Source organism: Panthera tigris, chromosome B3, assembly GCF_018350195.1.
Source record: "Panthera tigris isolate Pti1 chromosome B3, P.tigris_Pti1_mat1.1, whole genome shotgun sequence".
NCBI lineage: Eukaryota > Metazoa > Chordata > Mammalia > Carnivora > Felidae > Panthera > Panthera tigris.
In genome coordinates this window covers 145,372,926-145,398,137 of record NC_056665.1, presented here as the reverse complement: position 1 = coordinate 145,398,137, position 25,212 = coordinate 145,372,926, and the positions used below count along the sequence as shown (strand labels likewise).

Below are 25,212 nucleotides of genomic sequence, written 5' to 3'. Positions count from 1 at the left end.
GCGGGGCGGCGCGGGGCGGGGAGAGGGCGGGCCGGCGGCGGCGGCGGCGGCGGCGGCGGGACCGAGCGCGGCGGGCGGGCGGCCGGCCCAGCGCAGCCAGCGCAGCAGCGCAGCCGGAGGACGCGAGCCGGCGGCCGCCACGAGCTCCGGGCCCGGCGGCGCACGAGGCCCGCCCAGCAGCGCCCGCCCGCCGCCGCCTCCAGCCCGGCCCCGCCCGGCGCGCGCGCGGGGATGCCGAGCGGCGGGCGCCGGAGGCCCCGGCCCGGCTAGGCCCGCGCTCGGCCCGGACGCGGCGCCCGGTGAGTCCCCCCGCCCCCCGCCCCGCGCGCGCGCCGCCCGCCGCCGGGGCCCGGATTTCCTCCCGCGGCCCGGCGCTTTGTTCCCGGCCGGCGGGGCCCGGGGCGCGGGCCGCGCGCGGCCGGGGTGGAGGAGCGGAGCAGGAAGTGGCCGAGCGCGGCCTGGGCGGGGAGGGCGCGGGCCCGGCCGGCGGCGGCGGCGGCGGCGGCGGGGGTGCGGGCCGCGGCCCCGGCCTCCCTCATGACCTTGGGGAAGCGGCCGGGGCCGGGGCCGGGGCCGGCGCGCGGGGAGGGGAGGCGAGGCCGGCCGGCCGGCCGCGGTGCCCAGGAGGTCCTCAGGGGCCGCTCGGAAAGGCTCGCTCCAGCCCTCGTTCAAGTTTGTGGGTGGGCCTTGGGAAGGAGACCTCGTTTGCCCCGAGACGAAAAGTTGTACGCGATGGCGAGGTGCCCGGGCCGGCCCTCCTGGGCCCCGCAACTGCTTTCTGACCTGGGTGGGCTTTGGAGGTGCTGCCCACCCTCCCTGGCCGGGGCCCCGGTGGGCGCCTGGGGCTGGGCCCCCACATTGGGGGAAGGTGGGGTAGCTGGTGAAGTGGTCGGTGAGCAGGCCGGGTTCCTGAGGACCGACTTGGTGGGCAGGTCACCACAGGGCCCCGCAGCCCGGCTCCCCGCTAGCCTTGACTGCTCTGAGCCCCTGGCCCGAGTGCAGGGCGGGGTGCACCCGTGGGGCTTGGTTCTGCCTCCCCCAACTGAACGTGCGGTTCATAGACCGGTGTTTGGAGAGAGAGTGAGGGGGCCCTTTAAGAGCACGGCAATGTTTTGGTTAGTTGTGACTTAAATAATACCAGCAGTGACACACTTTTACGGTAAAGGCGCTCACGGCCCGGTGGGAAACGGCCCTGCACCCGGAGACAGCCCAGGCGCCGGCTTGGTGTGTACGTTTCCGTGCAGATGCACAGCCCCTGTGTGTGCACAGATATATTTTTACACACGGGGCTCGACAGCTGTCTGACTCTGTCAGCAGCAGGCCCTGATTAGGCCAGGGTGGGGGCGGGGGACATCCAGAGGTCTTTGGGTCCAGCCCTCTGCCTCCAGGCCACACCCACTTGTGTCACCAGAGGGGTCCCCGCCCCCCCCCCCCACCGTCAGGAGTGCTGTGCAGGGGCTCAGAACCCTGTCCTTGGAGGTATCTTCAGTCTTGCTTCCTGTCGCTGCCGGTGCCCTGTTGCGCACGTTGGGCACCGTGTGTCTTCCCTGGCCTGGCATTAGACGCAGGCAGGGGGGTCTTCCAGTTCTTCTAAATTTAGCCTGAGACTGTCAGTGCCAGGCGACCTCCCCTGGGTCCCAGTCCCCTGCCTCAGGAGGCCAGTAAGGTCGAGGGAGAATGTCTATGCAGCTGTAGGTGAACCCATGCTGGGCTCCATTCCAGAGGTCCTCAGGGGTCTTCCTGGCCTGGGGGTCCCAGAGAGGAGTGTCTCTGGGCCTGCCCTCTGGAGGGCTAGCCCAGGACTGCTCATGGGAAGACTGCTCTTTCCCAGGATGCTCAGAATGATGTGTGAGCTGGGTTTTGAGGGATGCCTAGGAGCTCGTCCAGCCGGGAGTGATGGGGATGGTCGCTCGGGTTCAGTGGCCGAAGTATGTCCAAGAGAAGGCTGCTGGTGGCCACTGCGGGCGCCAGGGCCTCTGCGTTTGTGCAGGCACCCCCGTCTGTTACCTCCTGAATGCTGTAATTATGGGTCTGTAACCACCCTGGACTGGGTGCTTCTCACAGACAGGACCCATCTGAACCTCTCTTTGTCCCCAGCGCCGAGCCTGGCAAAACCAGGGATGCCTAGTACATGTTGGCCGAATGAATGAACCAGATTCAGACCAGCAGGGGTGCTGTGGTTTAGGAGGGCCTGGGGTTTCTTGAGGGGAGGTTTTTCTTATGTCGCCTCGGAGGGCTCTGGGTTCTCATTTGCGCCAGCCGCCTGGTCTCCTGGCCCTACTTTCTTCACACTTGAATTTCTTTTCTCTCCTAGGCTGGGGCAAGAAGGAGGAGCCCGGGGGGCCCTATGGGTGGGAACAGGGGCGCCCTCGCCAGGGGCTTGGGGAGGCCAAGCAGCTTAGAGCAGAGCAGTCAGAGGGCCTGCCTGGAGGAGGCGGCCTCTGCTGTGTTGGCAGCTTAGGGAGGCTGGAATATGCCAGGAGTGCCTTTTGGGGGCCGGGGTGAGGCCGGGGCATCAAGCTCCGAGGGCCTGGGCTCAGGTACCAGGGGGATTGCAGCCCAGGCGGAGGGGAGGCCCGGCCCGAGGGGACTGGGCGCCTGTCTGGTGTCGTGGCAGAACCATGCGCCGGGGGGGGTGGGGGGGGGGATGCGGCAGTGGCTCAGAAGGCCATGACGGGGGGCAGGCCACATGGGAGGGTGGGCCCCGACTGGGACCCTAGGTGCGGCGGGCTCCCTGGCCTCACTGTGGGGTTGGAGGCGTGGGCCCGGGCCGGACACAACCTCACACACCTTCCCTTTGACTCTTCCAGAGGCTGGGTGCACTGGCTGGGCTCGGGGAGACCCTGCTGAGAGGGGACGGTGAGCGGCGCCCCGGCTGGCCCGGCCCTACCGGATCAGGGCACCATGAACGACGTGGCCATCGTGAAGGAGGGTTGGCTGCACAAGAGAGGTCAGTGCCCTCGGGGGCTGGGCCTGGGGCAGGGGTCCCTCGGGTGGCGTGGAGCCCGTGTGGGCCGGCCAGCACGGTGGCTGCCTGGCTGGGTCCCTCAGGCGGGAGAGGCACCGCCGCCTCCCTCCCTGCTTTCCTGGAAGGCAGTGAGGACACTGGGGCCCGTCCAAGGCCTGGCTCGCTGGCGGCCCGGGGCGCTGCCCGAGGGCTCCTGAGGGCAGGGCAGTGTTACTTGGCCTGGCCCAGTGCCCGCCTCAGGCCTGGGCTGTGGGGTGGGGTGGGGGTGGGGGATGGGGGGGCTCCGCACCAACCAGGGGCCCGGCCCCGGTGTGTTTGGGCTGGACCTGTGAGCCGTCCGAGCCCAGCGCCCGTCCAGCCTCTGCTGTCCGCGTGCTCAGGGCCCTGCGCCCAGGGAGGGGCTTGGCGGGTCCCGGTGTGACGGGACGTGTGGCCTTGGCCCCTCGCCCGCAGCCCCCTGCCCCGCAGCCCTCTGTGACTCGGGGGTGGGGCGTGGGGCGTGGACAGGCTTCATGTTTAATTTATTTTTGGGACAGAGAGAGACAGAGCATGAACGGGGGAGGGGCAGAGAGAGAGGGAGACACAGAATCGGAAACAGGCTCCAGGCTCCGAGCCATCAGCCCAGAGCCCGACGCGGGGCTCGAACTCACGGACCGCGAGATCGTGACCTGAGCTGAAGTCGGACGCTTAACCGACTGAGCCACCCAGGCGCCCCTCATGTTTAGGCGTCCCCCGGGGAGTCACTCCCTCCTGCCCCAGGGCGGGGATTAGCAGCCGCCCCCTTCCTCTTCCTCTAGACTTGTTCCCTCCCAAGGCTTTGGTGATCCCCGCTAGCTGGTTAGCCTCCCCTCACGGGTGCCCTCCGGCCGATGGCGTGAGGGTTCCCCCTCCCCACCCCAGGATCCCACAGGCTGTTGGCAGGGGGAGCCTCGGCCACGGGAGCAGACGGGGAGGTGTGCTAAGGCGCCCGGCCGCAGGCTGGGTTTCGTGGGACGCGCGGGAGCCCCCAGGAGAGCAGGCTGGGAAGCAGTGGGGCCTGGAGCAGCAGAGAACGGGGGTCAGGGGCCGCGGAGGGGCTCGAAGCACAGGGTCCAGGATGTGGTCAGCCGTGTGCTGTCAGGGCTGGCTTCGGTGGCTGCGGGGAGGACGGCACCCTGGGCCTCGAGACGGAGGCGAGGAGGCCCCCGGGCCCCGTGGTCCGTGGGGAGCCCTTCCGCCTGGCTTCTCCCAAGAACCCCCCGCACGCGCCTGCCTTCTCCGTCCCCGCCCCCAGTGCTCACCTGCTGCCATCCCCGGCCTGCTCCCTGTGTCCTGTGCCTGGAGCCCCGTCACCAGGCCGGGCTCCGTCTGCCTCACCTGACAGCCCCGTCCTTCACCCTTCACCGGCCCCGGGCCTTTCTTTCCTCCGCGCCTGGCCGCAGCACGGGAACACGGTCCCCTACCTGAACCAGCAGCGAACAGTTGTTGACTGACTGTTAGATTAAGATGCTCCTGGCCCTGTTGCTGGGACGTCCCCCAGCCGGGCTGGAGCAGGGGCGCCTCTCTGACCCCTGGGTGAATTTCAGGTTGCCCCTCAGGGCACGTGCCTTCTGAAGGGGCGGGAGGCTGCGGTATCGGGCCGGGGGTGGGGGGGTGGGGGGGTGGCCGTCCAGAAGGCTGGGTTTGGATCTGACCCGGCTGCTTTGTCGCTGTGTCCCTCTCCAAGGGCAGATCTGTTGAGCTCTTCGGCCCTCGGTTTCTCACGTATGTGACGGGAACGGTGGCAGGGAACGGCCTGGTGGACTCTAGGGGGCCCCCAGTCTGGGCACAGCCAGCCTCAGCAGCCTCACTGGGAGAGAGGGTCCGTGCTCCCTCCGGGAGGTGGGCATCCTGCTGGGGGGAGTGACCTCTGGGCTGTTTCCTGGGTGTCCTCATACTGTGTACTCTGGGCAGAGAAGCCACAGAGGACAGTGGGGAGTCCAGCCTGCGTGGGGATGCCCGGGTTTGAGTTCCAGCCCTGCGCTGACCTGTTCTGGGGTCCAGGCGAGCCCTCCAGGCCTCAGGGTCCCAGTGTGTCCAGTGGGGAGCCCGTCCCCGGGAGACTGAGTTCAAGCTGCGGACGGCTCAGAGGGTGGCTGGGAGGCAGGCTGGGCCGGCAGGGATGGTGGGCAGACGGGCGGCCCCAGAAACGGGTGGCTTCCCGACCGAGAGCTGGACATCTGGACGTGCGGACAGCCCGAGAGATAAGCAGACACCCCAGCTCTAGGTGGAGCCCCCAAGCAGTGGGCAGCTGAGCCCACGAGCCCCCAGCGCTGATGGCTGGAGCTGGGCTCAGCACCGCTCAAAAACTTGTGCACTCTCTTGATTCTTAAAGGCTGACGGTTTTTGAAAATGAGGCCTGCTCCAGGATGTAGGTCTGGCTGAGCTTGGCCTGTGGCCTCTGGTTTTGTCTTCAGACCGCTCTGTGCTGAGGCCACGGCCTGTCTGTGCAGCTGTTTTGGGACATCGGTGGCCTCACTCTTGGAGCCCAAGCTGTGGGCTCTGTCTACCCGGCCAGGCTTGTGGTTGTTTTCCTGGGTGTCCCTGACCCACAGGCAGGCCAGCTGGACCAGGAGAGGGGAGGAAGGCAGTGAGGAGCTGGGCCACGGAGGCAGGAGGGGGCTCTGGGCCGGGGTGGGCGGCCCTGGGGACCCTTCTGCTCACGCAGGCCGGCTCCTGGCCAGGAGGGTCTGGCCCAGAAGCGTGCTCGGCAGTCCTCAGCGGAGCACAGCCTGGCCCCCGGGGGTGGAGGGGTGGGATGAGGAGAGCCGGCCCTGAGGTCTGCGAGCACATGTGCCCAGCGCACGGGGTGCGGTCGTGTCTCCCTGCCCTCTCGCCCCCAGGGATGGTGCCGGCCGGGGCCCCGAGTTCGCGGAGCTTAGCAGGTCTGGTCCCTGCCCGTCTCCCACCCTGCTGTGCCCCAGCCCTGAGCCCTTTCCCAGCAGGGATCCGGCCCTGTTTCCAGGCCGAGGTGGTCCGAGGCGTCCTGGTGGAGGTGGGCTCCTGGGCCGGTGGTTTCTCCCACCTCCTCTCCCTCGGTGGCAACTAGGTCCTGTCTCCCACCGTGGCCATGGCCGTTCCCCGTGTCTCACGTGTGGCTCTGATGAGGAGACCATGGTTTCCCCTTGCTGACACAGTCCCCTACCCCATCGCTGGTCCTGGGGTGCCCCTGGGGGGCTCCCCTTTGAAGGAGGCAGCGGCTTTGCTAGGCAGACACCAGGGGACCGGCCTGTGGGCCTGCTGAACGCACTTCTGAGCGCAGACCTCGGGTTTCCTGTGAAGGCCCCGTACTGTTGCCTGCGCACGGGTGCCACCAGGGCAAGGGGCTCAGCAGGACCGCCAACGGTGGGTGTCGCTCCCCTTACCCTGTGCCTCGGGCTAGAGGGCAGGGCCGCCCTGGGCCTCCTGGGCCTCAGTTTCCCTGGCCGTCAGGTGAAGGGCGGCTCTGGTTCCTGTACAGGTCACACCGATGTGGCTATGGCTTCCGTCCCAGCAGCCCCTTGGTCCGCGAGGCCGACCGCGCAATGCCTTGTGTCTGTGAGGGTCCAGAACTGCCCCTGGGACAGGTCAGGGCAGGGTGGCCGGGCCTGGGGGCGAGGGCAGGTGCCTAGGAGGGAGGGCCCCGAGGTGTGCTCCAGGGCCGCTGGGCCTGGCGTGTGGCCGTGGCCGTGGCCGCCATCGGTGGGGCTGTTTCCTGTTTTGTGAGCGTGTTGGGTTCTCCCTGTAGAACAAACAGCAGAAGAGGAAGCTGGGGCGATGCGTGGGGGGTGAGGGGTCACTGCCCTCCTGGCCCTGGGTCCCTTGGCCCTTGCTGGTGGCCCCAGCGGATGGCTGTCCCATGGTGAGCCAGGCGCCGGGCAGGGGCGGAGGACGTGGGAGTCACGAGCCCGGGAGGGGTGAGGGGCCACAGGGTAGGCTCTGCTCCCTCCAGCCGGCCCTGGGTAGCACGTTGTGCAGGGGAGAGGGTCCCGAGCCCCCTGCCCAGACCCCCACCGGCCAGCGGCTCTCCGCAGAGGCCAGGCTCGGTTGCATCAGGCCGGGTTCCTAGAAGTGCTGTGGGCTGGCGCGGGGTGGGAGCTGGCCCGGCCACCGCTGGCATCCCTCCTGCCCAGGCACACCCAGCCGGGCTCGGGGCCAGCGCCCTCCCCGCGGGCCCTCCCGTAACTGGAGCCCGTGGCTGTGGCTCCGTGCCTGCTCCCCAGGGCCACCCCACGGTGGGCACATGCCCACTGTTCCTGCCCACTCGACGTGCCCGGTCCCTGCTTGGCGGCCCCCCGGGCAGGCCCCCCGGCCAGATCTGGCCCCGGACAGGCCGGCAGAGGTTCCTGGGGTTCCAGGCTGGGGTGGGCCGGTCGGGTGAGCCACGGGCCAGACCCGGGAGCCCTGCCTGGCCGAGCCCTCGCCTCCTCTCTCCTGCCTTCAGGTGTGTTTCTTTAACCATAAGAAATACTAGACCCGTATTTCGGGGGTGTTGCAGTCGACGGCCGGGTTTGGGAGGGGTTCCTTCTGATAACCCCCGGTGCTTGACCTAGATCTCCGGGCTCTGGATTCGGGTCCACAGATCCCCAGGTGGGCCCCAAGACCGCAGGCCTCTCTCCCCAGGCCTGCGACCCAAGGTGCCAGCAGATAGGAGTGAAGCTGGTGGACTGATGGGTGGGGGGCTGCCCCCTGGACCGTCCAGCCCCCTGGGATGCTTGTTCGTGGAGGCGGGGCTGTGGCTGCCCCCTCACCCTCACCCAACCAGGTCTCTGAAGCCCAGCCTCCCCGAACCCCACTGTGGTGAGGCCAGGCGCACGTCGGACGGAGTGGGCAGGTGAGGCAGGTGACCAGCCGCCGGCTCGTGGAGGGAGACTGAGAATAGGCGGTGGGGAGGCCCACGCAGCCCCAGGCTGGAGCCGGGAGTGAGCAGGGCCATGGCAGATGGCGCCTGGGCAGTGGGGCTGTGGCCTTATCTGGGGGCGCTGAATAAGCACCCAGGGGTCTCTGGGCCAGGGTCTCTGGGCTGCCTGGGACAGGAGACCAGAAGCGAGACAGTGGGTGTGGGCAGGGGGCCCCCGGACCAGGGCAGGGGTCGTGGGGACTAAGCCACGTGGAGACGTCCCAGGGGGAGCTGGGACGTGTGGCGGGCAAGCTGGGACTAAGGGGCGGCCCCTCTGGCCTGCGTGGGGGTGGGTGCTCGGTGCCCAAGGAGGAGGTGGGGTTTGCAAGGACGATGACGTCTGGGCTGAGATGGTCGGCAGGCGGCTGCACCTGGGGTGGGGTGGGACGTGCTGGTCGGTGAGGGGCGCCGTCCCGGGCGCTGTATTGACGCGGCAGGCAGGGCCCGAGCAGCCCCCGGCACCGTCCCCCGTGTTCTGAGTCGACCTGTGTGCACTGGGCCGTGACTTTGGGACCTGCCTGCTTGATGGCAGAACCAGAGACCTGTGGGGAGGTCGGCAGGTGTCATGCAGCGAGCCTAGCCTGGGCCGCAGGACTGGGGTCTCCGTTCACTGTCTGTGACCTTCCTCGGGCCTCGGGTGCCCTGGGAGCTAGCGGGCACATCACTCCCTGCCCTCCCTGCCTGCCAGGTGGGCCTTCTGGGAGGGCTGGGTGGGATCGTGGGGGAGGGCCCGGCGAGGCTCAGGGGCCATGGGGGGGGGAGTGTCTGCCCTCCACGTGTCACCCCTCTGCTGGGCGGGGGGCGGATGCCTCCTCTCATTCAGCTGTGCCCCTGGCCGGACCCCGTGAATGCTAGGCAAGGCTCAGTCTCAGGAAGCAGGTCGGTGCCCCGCGGCCCCGCCTGAGCGAGGGTGTGACACTGCCCGGCCCTGGCGCTCCTTCCTGGGGGCTCCCGGACCCTCAGGGTCAGCCTGTGGCCTAGCATCCTGCTGGTGGGACAGGGACGCAGGGACCGCAGCTTGTGCACAGGCAGAGGCCTGGCAGGCCGCCCCCCCCCCCCCCCCGCCAGATGACCCACGCCGGGTGCCCGCCCGCTGCCTGCCCCCTTCCCGGTGGGCGGCGACGGATGGGCCGCCGTCAGCAGGGCTGTTTGCTCACTGTGCTGGAGAAGGTAAATGGACGCCCGGCAGCTGTCGGCCTGCGATGGATGTGCTGGCGGCAGGGGACCGCACGGTCGCCGCTGTCAGCTGGCGCCCGCTCCCCGGGCCTGCTGGGGCTCGCTTTGCTGTGGAGAAGCAGCCCGGTGCTGCCTGGCGCCCTGCCAGCCGCCGCCGCCCCCGCAGCAAAGTGTTTATCCGGCAGTTTCCCCGAGAACCGGAGGCTTGGAGGGAAGGTTCGCGGGGCTCGGGCGTGGTGGCTGAGCGGGCCGGGGCCTGGCAGCACGGTGGGGCGGGGGGAGCTCTGGGGCGCCAGGCCCGGGCTGCGCCGTGACTCCCCGCGTGCCCACAGCGTGGGTCCCAGCCCCCAGGTCCGCTGCCTGGGGCGCCCCGATCGTGACGTGGCTCAGGACCCACGGCTGGGAAGCACGGAGGGGACAGGCCCTCAGCCTCTACCCACCTCGTCTCCGTCTCCAGCTCCTGGCGGTATGGCCCCGGTGGGGTGACTTGGGCTACAGGAGGTCAGGATCTTCCGGCATCTTCCTGGAGATGAGCCGGCCCCAAGATGAGCAGGGCTATTAGAAGGGCCCTCCTAGTGGAGGACGCACGGGGACACCACGGCGGCCGGTGCCAGGAGCTGAGGGTCCCTTAGAGGCGCAGGAGGAGGTGGGGGAGCCTGGCTGAGACTGCGTGTCCCCCTCCCCCCACCACCCCAGCCAGGACGCCTAGGGCCCTCCCTGGGGGTGGACCGGCCGCGAGTGAAGGGCTGGGGGGAGCATGGGTCCCCTTCTCTGGTGGCAGGCGGGGCGGGGTCTCTGAGGGCCAGTGTGGGTCTCTCCCCCACCCCAGCCCAGAGCTGGGCTTCTGAGAGAACCCTGCCCGTCCCACCTGCCTCCCAATTTTGCCATGGCTCCTGTTTCCTGGCTGCAGGGGTGGGGGCCCTCATGGCCAGGCTGCCCAGCTGTGCGGAGGGGACCCTGAGGCTGGCCCCCGGGACTGTGAGGATGCCCCACGTGGGCCTTGGTCAAGTGTCTGCCTGCAGTGGGGTGGGTGGGTGGGGAGCCCCTCCGGGAGACCCGGGCTGTGGCCGTGAGTGGCGGGGACCAGCGGTGCACTGCACGGCTTCCCGGAGGTCACCCTGGCTGTGGGCAGGCATTTGTCCCCGGGGCAGTGGTGGGGACCCCCATTTAGGGAGCAGTGACCTGAAGGGCAGACTCAGGCCTCCCTGTTCGTCACCCGCCCGTGTCTGTGCCCGGAGTGAAGGCTCCTAGGTTCCCACCGCCAGCAGCAGCCGGCGAGTGTCTGTCCCCACCCCAGCCCCCGTGGCCCTAGTCCTGTGGCTGAGGACGGGGGTGGCTGTGTTCCCCCTTCGTCACATCCTGTGTCACCCCAGCCTCCTCGGGAGTGAGCAGGGCTCCGGCCCCCCATCCGCCTGGGCCGGTCGTCTGGCCCGAATCCTGTGTGGGCTGAACTCACCCGGATGCAGGCCACAGCCCAGGACGAAGTCAGCATTGCCTCGGCCCCCAGGTGACCGCCTGGCTGCACGCGGCCGGGCAGAGAAGGGTCTGTGTGTCTCAGAGCCTTGGCCCCAGCCTCCCCTGCCTCCCCAAGGGCTCTGTGGGCAGGGCTGCCCAGGCGAGGGGCCAAGCGAAGCCGCCTTCCCTGGCCCTCCCGTCCCACCCATGTGTCCTGTGGCTCTAGGGCTCAGCCACGTGGGGCGCGGCAGGGGAGCAGCTGGGGGCCGACCGTGGCCCCCCCTTCAGCGCCCTGGGTCAGGGGGCTGCTGGAGGGTCCGGTGGAACCACCGCCTGTCCTCCTGGGCCCCCGCCCAGGGCTCATGCAGACTGGGGGCCTGTCCCTCAGCCTCTTCCCCGCCAGGGCCGCTCCCTTGCCGCCCCCCCCTCCACCCCCCCGCCCCGCGCCCCAGTGCTGGATTGTAGAACCTTCCTGGGCCCGGAGTGGACCAGGTGCAGGGTCAGGTGGCCGGGGTGAGTCCCGGTGGCACCCCCTGTTCCGGGAATCCTGCGGCCCGGTGGGGAAACTGAGGCCCAGCCTGGCGTGTGGGCGCTGCCGAGCAGGTGTGCACGTGCCGACCGCGTGCACAGGGTGCGGGGCCGGGCGCGGTGGGGGCTGGCAGCAGTCGGTGAATCAAGATGGATTTTCCGGGCTGCGCGGGCGAGGCGCTCATCACTCTCCCCGCTCAGCTAGCGTCCCGGGGAGCGGCAGCTGGCGGGATGAGCGACACTCCATCAGGGGCCGACAGCTCCAGCCTGGCGCGCAGGCGGGTGGGAGCGAGCGGCCCGGGACGGCGCGGGTGGGGGGCTGCGCACAGCCCCCGGCGCCCCGTCTGCTCGTGCCCACCCGCTGCCCCGGCGGGAGGCCCGGCGGAGCCGCGTGGGCGGGTGGGGTCCCCCGCGGTCGGTCGGTCGGAAGCAGCGGGTCCGAAGGGGGCCGACCCCCGCCTTCCACGGGCCGGGGCGGGGGCTCCGCAGAACCGGATGCGGTTGGGGCAGAGGGCGGGCCGCTGGCCCTCACGGGGGTCCTCGCCCTGACGGTGGGGGCGGGCCTGGAGGTGACACACCCCCCCCCCGCCCCCCCCTCCCCGTCGTGTGCAGCGGAGTGAGGGCTGGGTCACACCCGGAGGCCCCTGGCCTGCGGAGGCGGCTGGGCAGCGGGGATGGGGGAGGAGCACACTGGGAGCTGGGTGGGGCCTTTGCCCGTCCCCCACCCCTGGGGCCCAGAGCTTGGGGACCCCAGCCCCCCCCCCCCACCTGCTGCCTAGTGGCCCTTCTGACAAAGCCATTGTCTAATTAGTAAGTTTTCTATCGTCGTTCAAACTCCTTGCTCGGCAAAATGTAAATGAAACGCTCTTTTTTCTGGGTGTCAGAATGAAAAATGACAGTCGCTGGCATGGCACAGAGGACATCTGCTTTGGCTCTTAAGTGCGGTTGCCTGCTTATGGCTGATGTGGCAAAGCTTGGGAGGAAACTTCCCCGAGCACCTGGGTGGCCCACGGGTGGGACGCGGTCGAGGGTGGCGGGTCTCAGCCTGCGGACCGCACGGACGCCTCCTGGGTCCGGCTTCCCCGTGGTGCCCAAGACTGTGCCCTGGGCCCCTGGGCAGGGCACGTGGTCACGTGGGCGGTGAGGGGCTGCGGGGGCCGTGCTGCATAAGGGCCCTTGGTCCCACTTGCTGTCCCCTGAATGCTGGGTGCCAGGCTCCTTCCCGTGGGCCAGGGAGGGGCCGGCTCTGGCGGGCGGTCCACTTGCCCTTGTGATGGCAGTAACAGTGTGGCCGACACCTGGCGGGACCGAGCGGGTGGGGGGAGCTCTTAGCCCTGAAGCGCTGGTGGGTGGCTGTAGCTGTGTGTGCTGGGGACCTCCTGGCCTGGCGGCGCCTCCTCCGGAAAGGCCCCCCGGATCGGGCCGGCCTCTCGTTAGCTGTGCCCCTTCCCCCACGTCCAGGTCCCCTTTCCGACATGGGGGCCGGCTCTCGGTCATGTCCCCGAGTCACGGCGTCCCGGGTGCACCTGTTCTGGCACAACCAGCTGCGAGCCTGCCACAGGGACGGGGCTCCGGGGGGGCCTGGGGACGGGGCCCGGTGGCCTCGGCCCTCACCGAGCACACGTCCGCAGGGGAATACATCAAGACCTGGCGGCCCCGGTACTTCCTCCTCAAGAACGACGGCACCTTCATCGGCTACAAGGAGCGGCCACAGGACGTGGAGCAGAGAGAGTCCCCGCTCAACAACTTCTCTGTGGCGCGTGAGTGTGCCCGCGGCCACCCTGGGGTGGAACCGGGGAGGGCGGGACAGTGCCCAGCAGCCCCCTGGCTCGGGTCCCCTGGGCCTCTGCGTTTGGGGCCAGCAGCTGCCAGGGGCCAGGCTGGGCGGTGCTGGCTTTGCATCACCTTGGGAACTGGTTAGTGGATGCTTCCGGCTGCCGGGAGGTCTTCGTGCGGAGGCCCAAGGCTGGAGACCCCAGACCTGTTTGGGGCACTCTGGCTCTGGGGGACAGAGCCCCGCCCGGGACAGCCGGCTGGCTGGAGGCCAGCTGGCGCTCACCAGGGTCTCTCCACAAAGCCTCTGGGTGGGGACCCTTAGCTTCCGGGAGCCTCTGTCACCCCTAGAAAGAGCCCTCAGAGGCCTGGGCCCCGCAGTGGTTTCCTTCCACCCTCAGCAGGGGTGGGGTCGGCAGGCACAGCACAGCCGGCCGCGGCGTCTGGCAGAGCTGGACGAACTGGGACCTCTTCGAACCGTGTGGCCGCGGCCTCATCCCGCACCTGTGAGGGGGAGACCCGGGCCTGGAGAGGGGCTGCTGAGCCAGGCCGGCCTTCCTGTGGGGTCTCTGTTTCCACCCTGGAACCTGGCTCTGCCTTGGGGCCAACCCAGGACCCAGGCCGGGTGGGGGGCTGGGAAATGAGGGATGGGCTCATCAACCGGCCGACCTCCTGGGTTCCTCTTGGGACGCCATCAGGGGTACTGAGTGCAGTGCCCACCGAGGGGTCTGCCCCCCTCCCCCGGGCTTCTTCATACACCCCGTCTCTGGCCGGCTCTGTCTTCATTCAGCCTGGGAGCCTGGGGCTGCCCCACGTCGCCTGGTGCAGGTTCTGGTCTGGGGTCTCAGGAGGAGGAAGCACAGGCTGATGGGGAGGGACTCGTGGCTTCCGTGCCTGTGGGTATGGCGGGGGGGAGGGGGTGTCCTGGCACCTTGGCTGTCCTGCCCACCTTCCGGGGTGCCCGGCCCTGTGCCGCAGGGACAAGGGGCATGGCCAGCACACCCCACCCCCAGGGCTTCTGTCGGGCAGTCGCTGCCTTTCCGTCCTCCAGCCTGGGGGTCTCCCAGGGGGGCTTTACCACGACCTGGGTCCGGTGAGTCCCGCCTCTCCATCCTCAGGCTCCACAAAGCGGCTGTGAGAGTAGGAGCCCTGGGGTGAAGGGAGACCAGGGAGGCAGGCGCCGCTGTCCCCTGCGGCCTGGTGGCCATGCAGGGGACCTTACTGCAGTGCCTCTGGGCTCCCCCCAGCGCCTCCTTGTTTGGGGCCAGGTGGGGCTTCAGGAAGGAGGCCTGGCTGGGGTGGGGCCGGGTGCCACCGTGCTGGCAGGGGCATGAGGGGCCCCAAGGAACGTTCTGTACAGGCGGAGCGTGGGGGGATTGAGGGGGACTCTGCAGAGGCGCCCGGGAGGTGGGCACCCTCCAGAGGGCTGCCTGAGCAGAGCGGGAGGTACTGGGGCCTCGAAACCGGGCCGCGGTCCAGCTGGAGCGCCAGCCAAGGAGCAGAGCCGCACGGGACAGGGGCTCATCCTTGGGGAGGGGTTCCGGGGCTGGGGAGACCGGTGGTCTCCGAGGGGCGAGTGGGGGGGTGGGCGTCAGCACCGAGGAGACCGCCACGGGATTTTCCAGCCCCCACCCCTGTGTCAACACAGGCCACCGTCCCCACGAGGCTGGCCCCAAACCCCTCCTGGCACCCGGCCCTGGTTCACCTCTTGCTTTCACTCTGCTGAGCCCAACCAGGGGCCCTCGAGGCCGCCGGGGCACAGGCACCGGCATGTCGGAAGCCCCTTCACGGGCCCCGAAACCCGTCTCCACTCCCACAGACGGAGCTGGCATGGCCTGGGATTTCTCGGCACCCCCTACTGGTTCCCACCCCTCTGGGGGCTTGGTGCATCCCCACAGCCCCTCTGCTCCCGGTGTGCGCGTGCCCCAGGTGTAGGTCTGGGTGCTCCCAGTGTGTGGGTGCTCCCGGTGTAGGTGTGGGTGCTCCCGGTGTGCGTCCGGGATCCCTCCGGGGGGTGGTGGTGGGGTGTCGCCACTGTCGGGTGGCTGGGTACGGTCCGAGCAGCCTCCAGGGAGGGTCATCCGCCGGGACAGGCGGCCCCTGAAGGGTGAGTGGGCACCGGCCTCTGCCCTGGGGTTGGCCCCGCTTGGAGGGGCAGGGGGCCGGCAGTCACGGCTGGGAAATGGCGGGAGGTTCCTGCTCCGAGGCCAGCTGCCTGCCCTCCCGGGGACATACTCCCCACCCTCTGTCCAGTTGAGTGGTGTCCTGGCGCGCCACACAGGCTCAGCGACCAAATGGCCAGGGGAGACGGCCCGGGGCTGAGGAGACCCAGCCTCAGCCCGCCCTGCAGGGGCGTGTCTCCCGGCCGGAGCGCGGCGTCTGGGCTGGGACAGGGGTCCCGGCTCCGTTTTGGGGTCGGGGAAGCCAGAGCATGGAGCGGGGATGGGACGGGACTTCCCAGGACCCGGTGCGGGGGGGGGGAGGAGGGCCTGGGGGGGGCGGGGCCGGGGGGCTGTGTGGGGCGGGGGGTGTGCAGAGGGACACTCACGTGCCAGCCCCGCCCCCAGAGTGTCAGCTGATGAAGACGGAGCGGCCCAGGCCCAACACCTTCATCATCCGCTGCCTGCAGTGGACCACGGTCATCGAGCGCACCTTCCACGTGGAGACCCCCGAGGAGCGGTGCGGGACGGACACGCGGGGGCGGGGGGGCCCCTGGTGGGGTGGATGCGCCAGCCTGCGGGGGGCCAGGCCTCGGTGTCCCCCAGCATCTGGGCCTGGAGCACGGGGCCTCACCCGGCCGCCCTGCAGGGAGGAGTGGACCACCGCCATCCAGACGGTGGCCGACGGGCTCAAGAGGCAGGAGGAGGAAATGATGGACTTCCGGTCGGGCTCGCCCAGCGACAACTCGGGGGCCGAGGAGATGGAGGTGTCCCTGGCCAAGCCCAAGCACCGCGTGGTGAGGCCCCCCCCCCCCCACGGGCAGCACGGCGGGGGGCGGTGAGGGGCAGGGACGCAGGACCCCCGGAGGGCCGGGCCCCCGTGCGGCCCCTGACCCCGGGCACCGGCCCGCCGCCCCGCAGACCATGAACGAGTTTGAGTACCTGAAGCTGCTGGGGAAAGGCACGTTCGGGAAGGTGATCCTGGTGAAGGAGAAGGCCACGGGTCGCTACTACGCCATGAAGATCCTCAAGAAGGAGGTCATCGTGGCCAAGGTAGGGCGCAGGGCCGGGTGGCCTGGGGGTGGGCGGCGGGCGGGCGGCTCACCTGGCCCTGTCTTCCAGGATGAGGTGGCCCACACGCTCACAGAGAACCGCGTTCTCCAGAACTCTCGGCACCCTTTCCTGACGGTGAGCCCCGGAGGCGCGAGCTGTCTGCGTGGAGTCCCCCGCCCCCGGCCTGAGGGACCCTCGTACCTTTCTCCCCACAGACCCCGGGCTTCTGTGCTTCAGGATTCAGGCCCGTGGGGGCGGGGGGGGGGGGGAGGTGCTGTTTGCTGCCCCTGCTGTGCACAACAGGGTGGGTGACCCTGTCTTCCCTCTGCTCTGCCTGAGGCCCCGGGAGGCCCCAACCCCCCCCCCCCCCCCCCCCCCCCGCATGCTGACACTCCTGCACACAACCTTCTAGCTGTTTCCCCTTTGAGGCTCCGGTCAGGAGGGTCTCTGTCCCCAGGGAGGTTCTTGGCCCAGGAGGGGTGTATGGAAGCTCTTAGAGAGCATCGAGAATGAACTAGAAGTTGTTTCCTGGCCGAGCCACCCAGGAAGGTGTGGGCGAGCTGGTCAGCAGTGCAGTGGACGGACAGGCTGCCGTTCGCCTGGGGGGTCGGGACCGGGCCAGGCACCACTCGGGCTCTTCTGGGGACCCCCCCAGGCCCGGTCACCCTCCGCCCAGCACGGCGTCCCCAGCCCAGGCGCTGCCTGACCCAAAGCGGCGGCAAAGCAGAGAAGCCCCTTCCCTCCAGTTCGTGCTCCTTCAAACGTTTCCTTGTGAGGCGTGACCGGCCGGCCCCTGTGGGGGTCTTACCTCGTCTCGCTCGCCGCTCTTCCTCTTCCCCAGGCTTTGTGCGCTGCCCTCCCCCTACTCTGCATGCCCCTCGTCACAGGTGACGGAACTCAGGCCACGCACACTGGCTCCCCTCCTGCGGGCTCCCCACGGGATAGGGCTTGGGACCTGGAGAGTTGGGGACAGTGGCCTCGTGGCACAAGGTCTGGAGCTGGTCTCCTGGCTTGTGTTTCCTGTGAACGGGGCTCATCCCTGGCCGCCGGGTGAGACCCAGGGTCTGTCCCTCGTGGGGAAGACGTGGTCCTCCAGGCCTTTCCTTTTAAAGCAAGGCAGGAGGGGCGCCTGGGTGGCTCAGTTTGGCGTCTGACTTTGGCTCAGGTCATGATATCATGGTTTGTGGGTTCGAGCCCTGCATAGGGCTCTGTGCTGATGGCTCGGAGCCTGGAGCCTGTTTCGGCTTCTGTGTCTCCCTCTCTCTGCCCCTCCCCTGCTCATGCTCTGTCTCTCTCTGTCTCAAAAATAAATTAAAAAGCATTAAAAAAATTAAAAAAAAAATAAGCAAGGCAGGAAGGGGGTGCCAGGGTGGTGGGGAGGAGCCTCTCCGCCACCGTCCTGCTTCCCATGTCCGTGGCCTAGAGCTCCACGGCCCTGTAGGGAGGCCTCCACATGTGCACCGGAACCTGCTGGCCCCTACCCTGCCCGAGATCCGACCCGGAGCCCGCGCCTTCTTCAAGCACGGCTGGTGGGCGTCAGGGGTCCCGCAGGGCCACGGTACCAGCTCTGCCTTCCCCGTAGGCCCTGAAGTACTCCTTCCAGACCCACGACCGTCTCTGCTTCGTCATGGAGTATGCCAACGGGGGCGAGGTAGGCCGGCCTTCCGTGAGCCTTGGGCCACCTTCCCCGGCACAGGGACGGTGCCCTGCCTCCCCCCAGTCCCAGCACCCCCCCCACCCCCCTCCGTGTGTCGGGGTCTTGCCCCGTGGACGGTGCCCCCCACCCCCGGCCCCGAGCACTGCGGTCTCGCTCTGGGACCCTGACTGCGGCCCTCGTCCCCCAGCTCTTCTTCCACTTGTCCCGGGAGCGGGTCTTCCCCGAGGACCGTGCGCGCTTCTACGGCGCCGAGATCGTGTCCGCCCTGGACTACCTGCACTCCGAGAAGAACGTGGTCTACCGTGACCTCAAGGTGGGTGGGTGTGAGCAGGCGGGGCCGCGGTGGGGGCAGGGCTGGCGCTGACCCGGAGGCCACCCCGCAGCTGGAGAACCTCATGCTGGACAAGGACGGGCACATCAAGATCACCGACTTCGGCCTGTGCAAGGAGGGCATCAAGGACGGTGCCACCATGAAGACCTTCTGTGGGACGCCCGAGTACCTGGCCCCCGAGGTGCGCACCCGCCGCGCCCGCCCCCCGCGCCCCGGTGACCCAGGACCCCTGGGCGGCCCGTGACCCTGTGCCCTGCGCCCCCCAGGTGCTGGAGGACAACGACTACGGCCGCGCGGTCGACTGGTGGGGGCTGGGCGTGGTCATGTACGAGATGCTGTGCGGCCGCCTGCCCTTCTACAACCAGGACCACGAGAAGCTCTTCGAGCTCATCCTCATGGAGGAGCTCCGCTTCCCGCGCACGCTCAGCCCCGAGGCCAAGTCCCTGCTGTCGGGGCTGCTCAAGAAGGACCCTAAGCAGAGGTGAGCCCCCGGCCCCGGGCCGGCAGGGTGCCGGCCAGCCGCCCCATCCCCCTGCTTCCCCTAGGAGCAGCTGGGCGCCCCCCGGGCCACGTGGCTGACCTGCAGCGTCCTCCACCGGGGCTGGCCGGGGCCGGACGGGCACCTGCGCCCGGACCGCGCAGCCTCCACACGTGCTCAGGAAGACCCCACCCGGTGTGCTGCACCTCCCTCTTCCTCCGGCCCCACCGCCCCGGGGCTGCGCCGTCAGCTGGCACTGTCCCCCCAGCCCACCCCCGGGATCGAGCTGTCCCCCTCACACGATCTCCCTGCTCCCTTGAGACCGTGCTGCCCCACCCCCCACCATCCCCCACCACCCGGGACCAGGCCGTCCCACTCGCTGTGCCCCCCCCACCCCACCCCTCCCAGGATCACGCCGACCCTCCTGTACTGTCCCCCGACCCCCAGGGACCCCAGTGTCCAGTACAGTCAGGCATCCCAGCCTCACCCAGCAGGAGGAGGGGCCCCGTGCCAGCGGGCAGCGTGAGGCACTGACCAGTCTCCTCCGCAGGCTGGGAGGGGGCGCCGAGGACGCCAAGGAGATCATGCAGCACCGCTTTTTCGCCAGCATCGTGTGGCAGGACGTGTACGAGAAGAAGGTGTGTGGGGGCCTGGCGCACGGCCCCCATCCCCGCGCCCCCCTCCCCAGGCTCGCAGGGTCTGCGCCGCGGGATTTCCTCCTGAACACTGTTCAGGTCCCCCTCCCGGCCCCCTGGAAGGAGCCGTGTGCACGGACTCCTGGAACACGGTGCCCCGTCAGGTGGGGGCACCAGGCCTTTTCCAGCCCCGCCGCTAAAGGCTGGCCTTTGCTCTCCCAGTGCCCCCAGTTATCTGACCTCAGACTCTCCTGCTGCAGGGAGAGCCCTACCCACCCTCTGAGCATGCAAACTGGGGGGAAACACAGGCCCGTGTGGCACATGGGAGGTCTCCCGGGAGCCAGGCAACTGCTTCCTGCACACATCCCTCTGTCCCCCGCCCCCAGGGACTTGGGAGCGCCGGGCCCTGGCCCAGGCCGGCGGGGTGGCCCGGCAGGCTCAAGAAGGCCATGCTAGGGCGTGCTGGGCGCCCTGTCTCCGAACACACTTCCCGCTGGTTTCCATCGCACCCTCCCCCTGTAGGCCCGTCACAGGCCACACGCCCTGCCTCGAGCAGGGACCCCGCTAGCTCATGAGGGCCAGCCCTGGTGTCCTGGGGGGGTGGGTGCTGGCCTGCAGGGCCCTTCTCCCACGTGCACACCCCCTACAGTTACCTGTGCGTCCTCTGTCACGGGGAGGCCTCTCTGCAGCCTGACTTAGCCAGCTGCACTGTGGCCTGGAGCGCACGTGAGGCCAGCCAGGCCCCGCGCTCCGGTGGGAAGCCTGGAGGGCGAGGCCCCAGCAGGGACGTGCGCAGGAAGGCCTGGCCTCAACTCCTGGTGGGAAGTTGGGCAGGGAGGGTCCTGGGAGCCCTCTGGGTTTGGGGGCAGGTCAGGTTCACTTTGTGCCCCGGGGCACCTGGCTGGGGCTGGCACGGGCACGTGGCGCTGCCTGGCTGCGCCCTGGGTTCCCTCCCAGGGCTGCGGTGGGCTCTTTGGACCACTGCGCGGGAATACTACCCGCTGGCCCAGGGGGCTCCAGCGATGGGGGGGCCGGGATTGTCCCTGTATCAGGAACGATCAGAGTGGGGCCGCTGGCAGCTGGGCCCCATGGCCATGGTCAGGAAGGGGTGCGTGTGGCCCCTGGGGATGGGGCTCTGGGGCTGGGAGCCCACCGGTGTTCCATGGTGCCCTTGTTCACCCCCTTCCCGCGTGCGAAGAAAGCTACAAAAAGAGAAGAAAACCGGACTTGTCTCCTTCCACCTGGGGGTACTAGGGTCCCGCAGAACTGGTCACCTGCCGGGGCCTGCTGTGAACAGGGCCCGGCCTGCCCTTGTGGGGGGGCAGGTCCGCAGGGCCCGGGCCACCGCCCTCCCCCGTGGCTCCTTGCTGCAGCCCCGTCCTCGGTCTCGCGCTGCCTGGAGACACGAAACCCTTCCTGGGGGCGGCCCCTGGGGGGCAGTGCGGAACGGGGTCTGTAACTTGCCTCCCCTCCCCTTGCCCCCCGCAGCTCAGTCCGCCCTTCAAGCCCCAGGTCACCTCAGAGACGGACACCAGGTATTTTGATGAGGAGTTCACGGCCCAGATGATCACCATCACGCCCCCCGACCAAGGTGAGGGATGCCCCACCCCCCGCCAACCCCCAAGTCTGTTTTCTCCCTTCTCTTCAAACCGAAGAAGTTAGCGGCTGCCCCTGGCAGAGAGGCCCACAGGGTTCACCGGACAGGTCCCTCTGGAGGGTGGCGATGGGGGCGGGAGGGCACCGTCCCTGTTCCTGGCATCAAGAGGGTCCTTTTCCCCAGCGCATGGTGGCCGCGATCCCGGCCCTGGGGTCTGAGCGTGCCGCCCACCCGCCCACAGGCGACAGCGTGGAGGGCGAGGACAGCGAGCGGAGGCCCCACTTCCCACAGTTCTCCTACTCCGCCAGCGGCACGGCCTGAGGAGGCCAGCAGCGGACTCCCGACGCCGGCTTCAGGGGACGGGGAGGAAGCCTCGCGGACAATCCGATCCCTAGTTCGTGTTGTGTCCGAGGGGAGCCGCCTCGGAGCGCGGTGGGAAGGCCTTCGTGCTGCGGGAGGGGCGGCCCGCCTGGGAGGGAAGGGGTCCTGCGGGTCTTTCTAATTTATTTCGTCTAGCTCTCCAGACGTGGCCTTGGCCTTCAGAACAATTAGACTCACGTAGGAAATGGTCGAGGACTTCTGCAGCCACGTGCAATTGGGGGCCCGGGAGGGCTCTGTCCCCGGCCCCTCCGTCCCTCCAGCCAGCGGTCCCTGGCTGCCACCTGTCTCGGCCCAGCCCCCGGGGCCCCAGAAGCGCCCGGCGGTGACGCGCTGGCCCGGTTCCCTCGGCGTCCTGGCGGGGAGCTGCTCTTGAGTGGGGCCGGGGTGGGGGCAGGGGCAGGGGCAGGCAGGGCTCGGCCGGAGGCTGAGAACGAGGTTGCGATCTGTTGCTGTGTAATACGCTATCACATGCATTTGGGGTTTTTTCATCTTAGTGACAAGAGAGCCCCTCCCTCCCGCCCTCTTTTCCCTCTGGGGCACCTCAACGGTGTCCCCAGGTAGCACTCTTCTGTCGAGAAGCTTCACTGTCCCGCCACACGCCCCACGCCCTCTGGAGGGGCCTTCAGCGCGCCCTCTGTGCCTCCGGGCCGGACTCCGCGCTGCACGGGGGCGCTTTTTACATTCAACTTTACTATTTTTACTATTACGAGACTTTCCCTCCAAATTCTTCAATAAACACTGCTTTTCAACTTTGTGGCTTGTTCTGGTGGGTGGCGGGCGGCAGAGCGTGTGGGCCGGCCCACGTGTGCGTGGGGAGCACCCAGCCTCCTCCCCGCCGCCCCCGCCCCGGCTCCCCCTCCCCGCGGGACCTCCGGGGCAGGGAATCCACATCCCCAGCCGCTTCACCCCCTCACAGCACATCTGGGATCCCCGGGTCGAGGGGCGCGGGAGGCCCCAGGTGGCCGCCAGCTCCCAGCCGAGGAGCCGGCTGCCCGGCAAGGAACGGAACAGGGCAGGGCTGCCGGGCGCCTGGGGTCCTCGGCCTCATCTCCCGTGGATTCAAGCCTGCGGGTGTGGCGGGGCCGCCGGGACACGTGTAGGTCCTGGTGCGTGGGCCTGGCGAAGGGGGAGAGAGCACCTCCCTGTCCGGAGTCCACGGTGACCCCGGCGGGGCGGCCGTCCCCTTCTGCCGGGGGCACGTCTGGAGCAGCCCCCAGTAATGCCTCACCACCTCCGTCTGCGCAGGCCGCGGGGCACAACGCAACGGCTTGTCTGGGGACCCACACACACACCAGACATCACGTCCTAAGCGGTAAGAGACATGCAGCTGGTGTGCGTATGGACACGTGCGTCAGACCAGAGCCCGGGGCGCTGCTGGTGGGGATGTACGAGGACGGGGCTGCTGAGAACAGCACGGCGGCTCAAGAGATCGGGCCCGGCAACCCCGCCTCCGGGTCCGTCCCCGAAAGGACCGAACACAGGTACTTTCACCCGTGTTCACTGCATCATGTGCAGTAGCCAGACCGTCACGGAACCCGAGTGTCCGTCTGTGGACACGGGGAAGCGAAGCGTGGTCTGTCCGTGCACAGGAGTATTACTCAGCCTTAAGGGCATCTTGGCTCCTGCCACAGCACGGACGGGCCTCGAGGACGTGTCGCCGAGCACAACAGCCCAGTCCCGGAAAGGACCCACACAGTGTGGCCGCTCACACGAGGTCCCCAGAGGAGTCAGATTCACAGAGACAAAGTAGAAGGGGGTGCCCGGGGCTGGGGGCGGGGGGAGATTTACAGGACAGGTGGTGGTGAGGGCCCGCAACAACGCGAGCGTATTTCCTACCACTGAACCGCACACTGAATGCTTAAGATGGTTAAATTTTACATAGATCTTAACACAAGGAAAAAACTCTCCGTCGTAGAAACCAGAAAACACAGGGACGCCCTTCTGTTCTCCTCAAACCCTGAGCCAGCGGTGCAGTGACCGCGTGACCGCAGGTGACGGCCGTGGTGGGGAGCGCAGGAAGCGCCTGGAATCAGTACAGCGCGGTCATCAGGCGGGCCCGCCCTCCCCACGGGCGCTGTGGGTGCCTCTGGTCCCAGGAGGGGCTTCAAGGTCACGGGCACGGACATAGCATCCTGGGTGGGTGGGGCCGAGGGATGAACGGACATCCTGAACTTGCGGGGGCAGGGGGAGAGTGGGGGACACGCGGGGACGGACACCTAGGACGGAGGGCAGGAGGCACGATGCCCTCTCGTGTCCCGTGTCCCCACAGCTGCTCTTGGTGGCTGGCGAGGGACGGGATGGAAACCAGTGCCCCGTACCTCGATGGCCCACGTCCTGGCCACCGTGTGGAACGAGCTAAGTCGGCCGCAGGCCTGGCTGGCAGCGGCTGGCGACCTGGGGTCTGCCTCCACGGCCTGCCCTGCAGACTTGGGCGGGGCGGGGGGGGGCCCTCCAGGAGCTGCCAGCAGGGATGCGTGCTCAGACACGGCATCTCTCTTGCTCCTTTCGCTTCCCCGTCTTTACGCTCAGAGGGAGTGTCAGCAGGCGGCAGGCCGGCGTCTTGCTGCCCGGTCGCGTGCTGGACAACCTGACCGCGTCTGGCCTTGACTGAGGCCTTCCCAGTGCTCACACACAGACCGCTGTCAGCGGGCTGGGCTTACAAACCCTCTTGCCCTTTTCCTGTGTTCCCTCCTCCGTCTTTCCCCACCTTATTTTGGATTAAAGGACTCGTGTTAACATCCATTTTATCTCCGTCAGTGGCTTGTTTTTCCAGTTTTCTTTAACGTTCCCTTTCCGCCGCGGATCCAGCCCACGATACCAAGTGGCACGTCGTGCCACGGCCCGGCTGCTCAAGGACCGACGTGCACATGGGCCGTGCACACCGACAACTTGCCGGTCCGCCTTCAGTGCTGCCAGAGCACCCCTGGCATGGGGACAGGGCGGTGTCTCCCAGCCCTGTGCGGCCGTCCCGTGCCACGTCCACAAACCTGCTGTGACTTCTGCTTTCGGCAGTCGAGGGCTTGGACATTCTAAACACAGAAACACCTTGGACTGCGAGAAGCTCATTCTGTGTCTAACACAAGACGAGCAAACATTTCTGATAAATTAAAAAAAAAAAAATTTAATGTTTATTTACTTTTGAGACAGAGAGCACAAGCAGGGGAGGGGCAGAGAGAGAGAGAGAGGGAGACGCAGAACCCCAACCAGGCTCCAGGCTCCGAGCTGTCAGCACAGAGCCCGACGCGGGGCCCAAACTCACGAGCCGTGAGATCATGACCTGAGCCAAAGTCGGACACTCAACCACCTGAGCCACGCAGGCGTCCCTCTGATAAATTTTAACTTGACACACGAGCGGCGTCCTGCGATATGAGCCGTACGTGCCGCCAGATGTCACATGATCACAACTAGCCGATAGTTCTCTCTCTCTCTCGCTCACTCGCTGTGGGACTGTGGGTGATCATCTCCCATGCTCAGACGCTCGGTCTCAGGCCGCGGTGTTTGGAAGAAATCAGTGATTTTTCAGGACGTTGGAAGGTGCCCACAACTGGCACTTGTGTATTTTTGTGACTTCAAAGCGCCTCCGGACCGCCCTTTGCTTTTCCATCCAAGAGGGAGCTCGGGAATGCTTTGCTTCATTCTAGGTCATCGGACAGGTTCCTTGTTGAAGTTGCGCGAAAGGAAAGATTCCATGGAGCCAACAGAGAGCAGTGATTCCGTCAGTGATAAAAGTCATCCTACACAGCAACCCTCCTCTCTTGTGCCCCTCACACCAGCCAGGAGGGTTTTCAAAGGGCAGGTTAATTTAGCTTTGTAATCTGCGTTTTCTTATGTCGTATTACAGCACCGTAACCATTTTTATATGAATATATTTGGGTTGTACGACGAGTCATCTGAGTTTCCGGTATTTCTTTTGGGGAAATTCGCTTTGCGATGCAAGTGCTTTGGATAACAAGCATGTTTCCAGAATGAATTATGCTCGCCAACCAAGGCTTTATGGTCTTCCTAGTGGTAGCACACACACTTGTCACCACTCTGGAGCGCCGTCAATGGCACCACGTGGGCCCACGGCGTCGTGCACCCACCACCCCCCACCCATCTTCACAACTGAAACTCCGTCCCCATGA

At 68.0% G+C, this 25,212-nt stretch overlaps 2 protein-coding genes across 2 annotated transcripts; one reads left to right on the top strand and one right to left on the bottom strand.

The window, feature by feature from the left end:
* Window positions 1–232: 232 nt before the first annotated feature.
* On the top strand, window positions 233–21,841 carry AKT1 (AKT serine/threonine kinase 1). Its single transcript, XM_042990712.1, has 14 exons — window positions 233–299; window positions 2,811–2,950; window positions 12,656–12,784; window positions 15,365–15,476; window positions 15,606–15,753; window positions 15,878–16,009; window positions 16,079–16,144; window positions 17,592–17,660; window positions 17,854–17,979; window positions 18,050–18,178; window positions 18,264–18,478; window positions 19,026–19,113; window positions 20,599–20,701; window positions 20,949–21,841. Exons 2-14 carry the CDS (start codon window positions 2,905–2,907, stop codon window positions 21,026–21,028), a joined length of 1,443 nt encoding a protein of 480 aa, XP_042846646.1. The 5' UTR covers window positions 233–299; window positions 2,811–2,904; the 3' UTR covers window positions 21,029–21,841.
* Window positions 12,712–15,249, bottom strand: LOC122239724 (proline-rich protein 2-like). The gene is made up of 2 exons (XM_042990713.1): window positions 13,555–15,249; window positions 12,712–13,301 (listed from the first exon to the last, which is right to left on the bottom strand). The coding sequence occupies exon 1, from the start codon at window positions 14,876–14,878 to the stop codon at window positions 13,580–13,582; it is 1,299 nt and encodes a 432-aa protein (XP_042846647.1). The 5' UTR covers window positions 14,879–15,249; the 3' UTR covers window positions 12,712–13,301; window positions 13,555–13,579.
* Window positions 21,842–25,212: the final 3,371 nt, after the last annotated feature.

What these genes read in the sequence shown, in the direction of transcription:
- LOC122239724 (XM_042990713.1), bottom strand. Translation starts at nt 14,878, where the DNA reads ATGACCCTCCCTGGAGGCTGCTCGGACCGTACCCAGCCACCCGACAGT.
- AKT1 (XM_042990712.1), top strand. Translation starts at nt 2,905, where the DNA reads ATGAACGACGTGGCCATCGTGAAGGAGGGTTGGCTGCACAAGAGAG. An exon ending in CCAAGCCCAAGCACCGCGTG is followed by an intron (nt 15,754 to 15,877) that starts GTGAGGCCCCCC and finishes GCCGCCCCGCAG; the next exon opens with ACCATGAACGAGTTTGAGTA. An exon ending in TGGTCTACCGTGACCTCAAG is followed by an intron (nt 17,980 to 18,049) that starts GTGGGTGGGTGT and finishes GCCACCCCGCAG; the next exon opens with CTGGAGAACCTCATGCTGGA.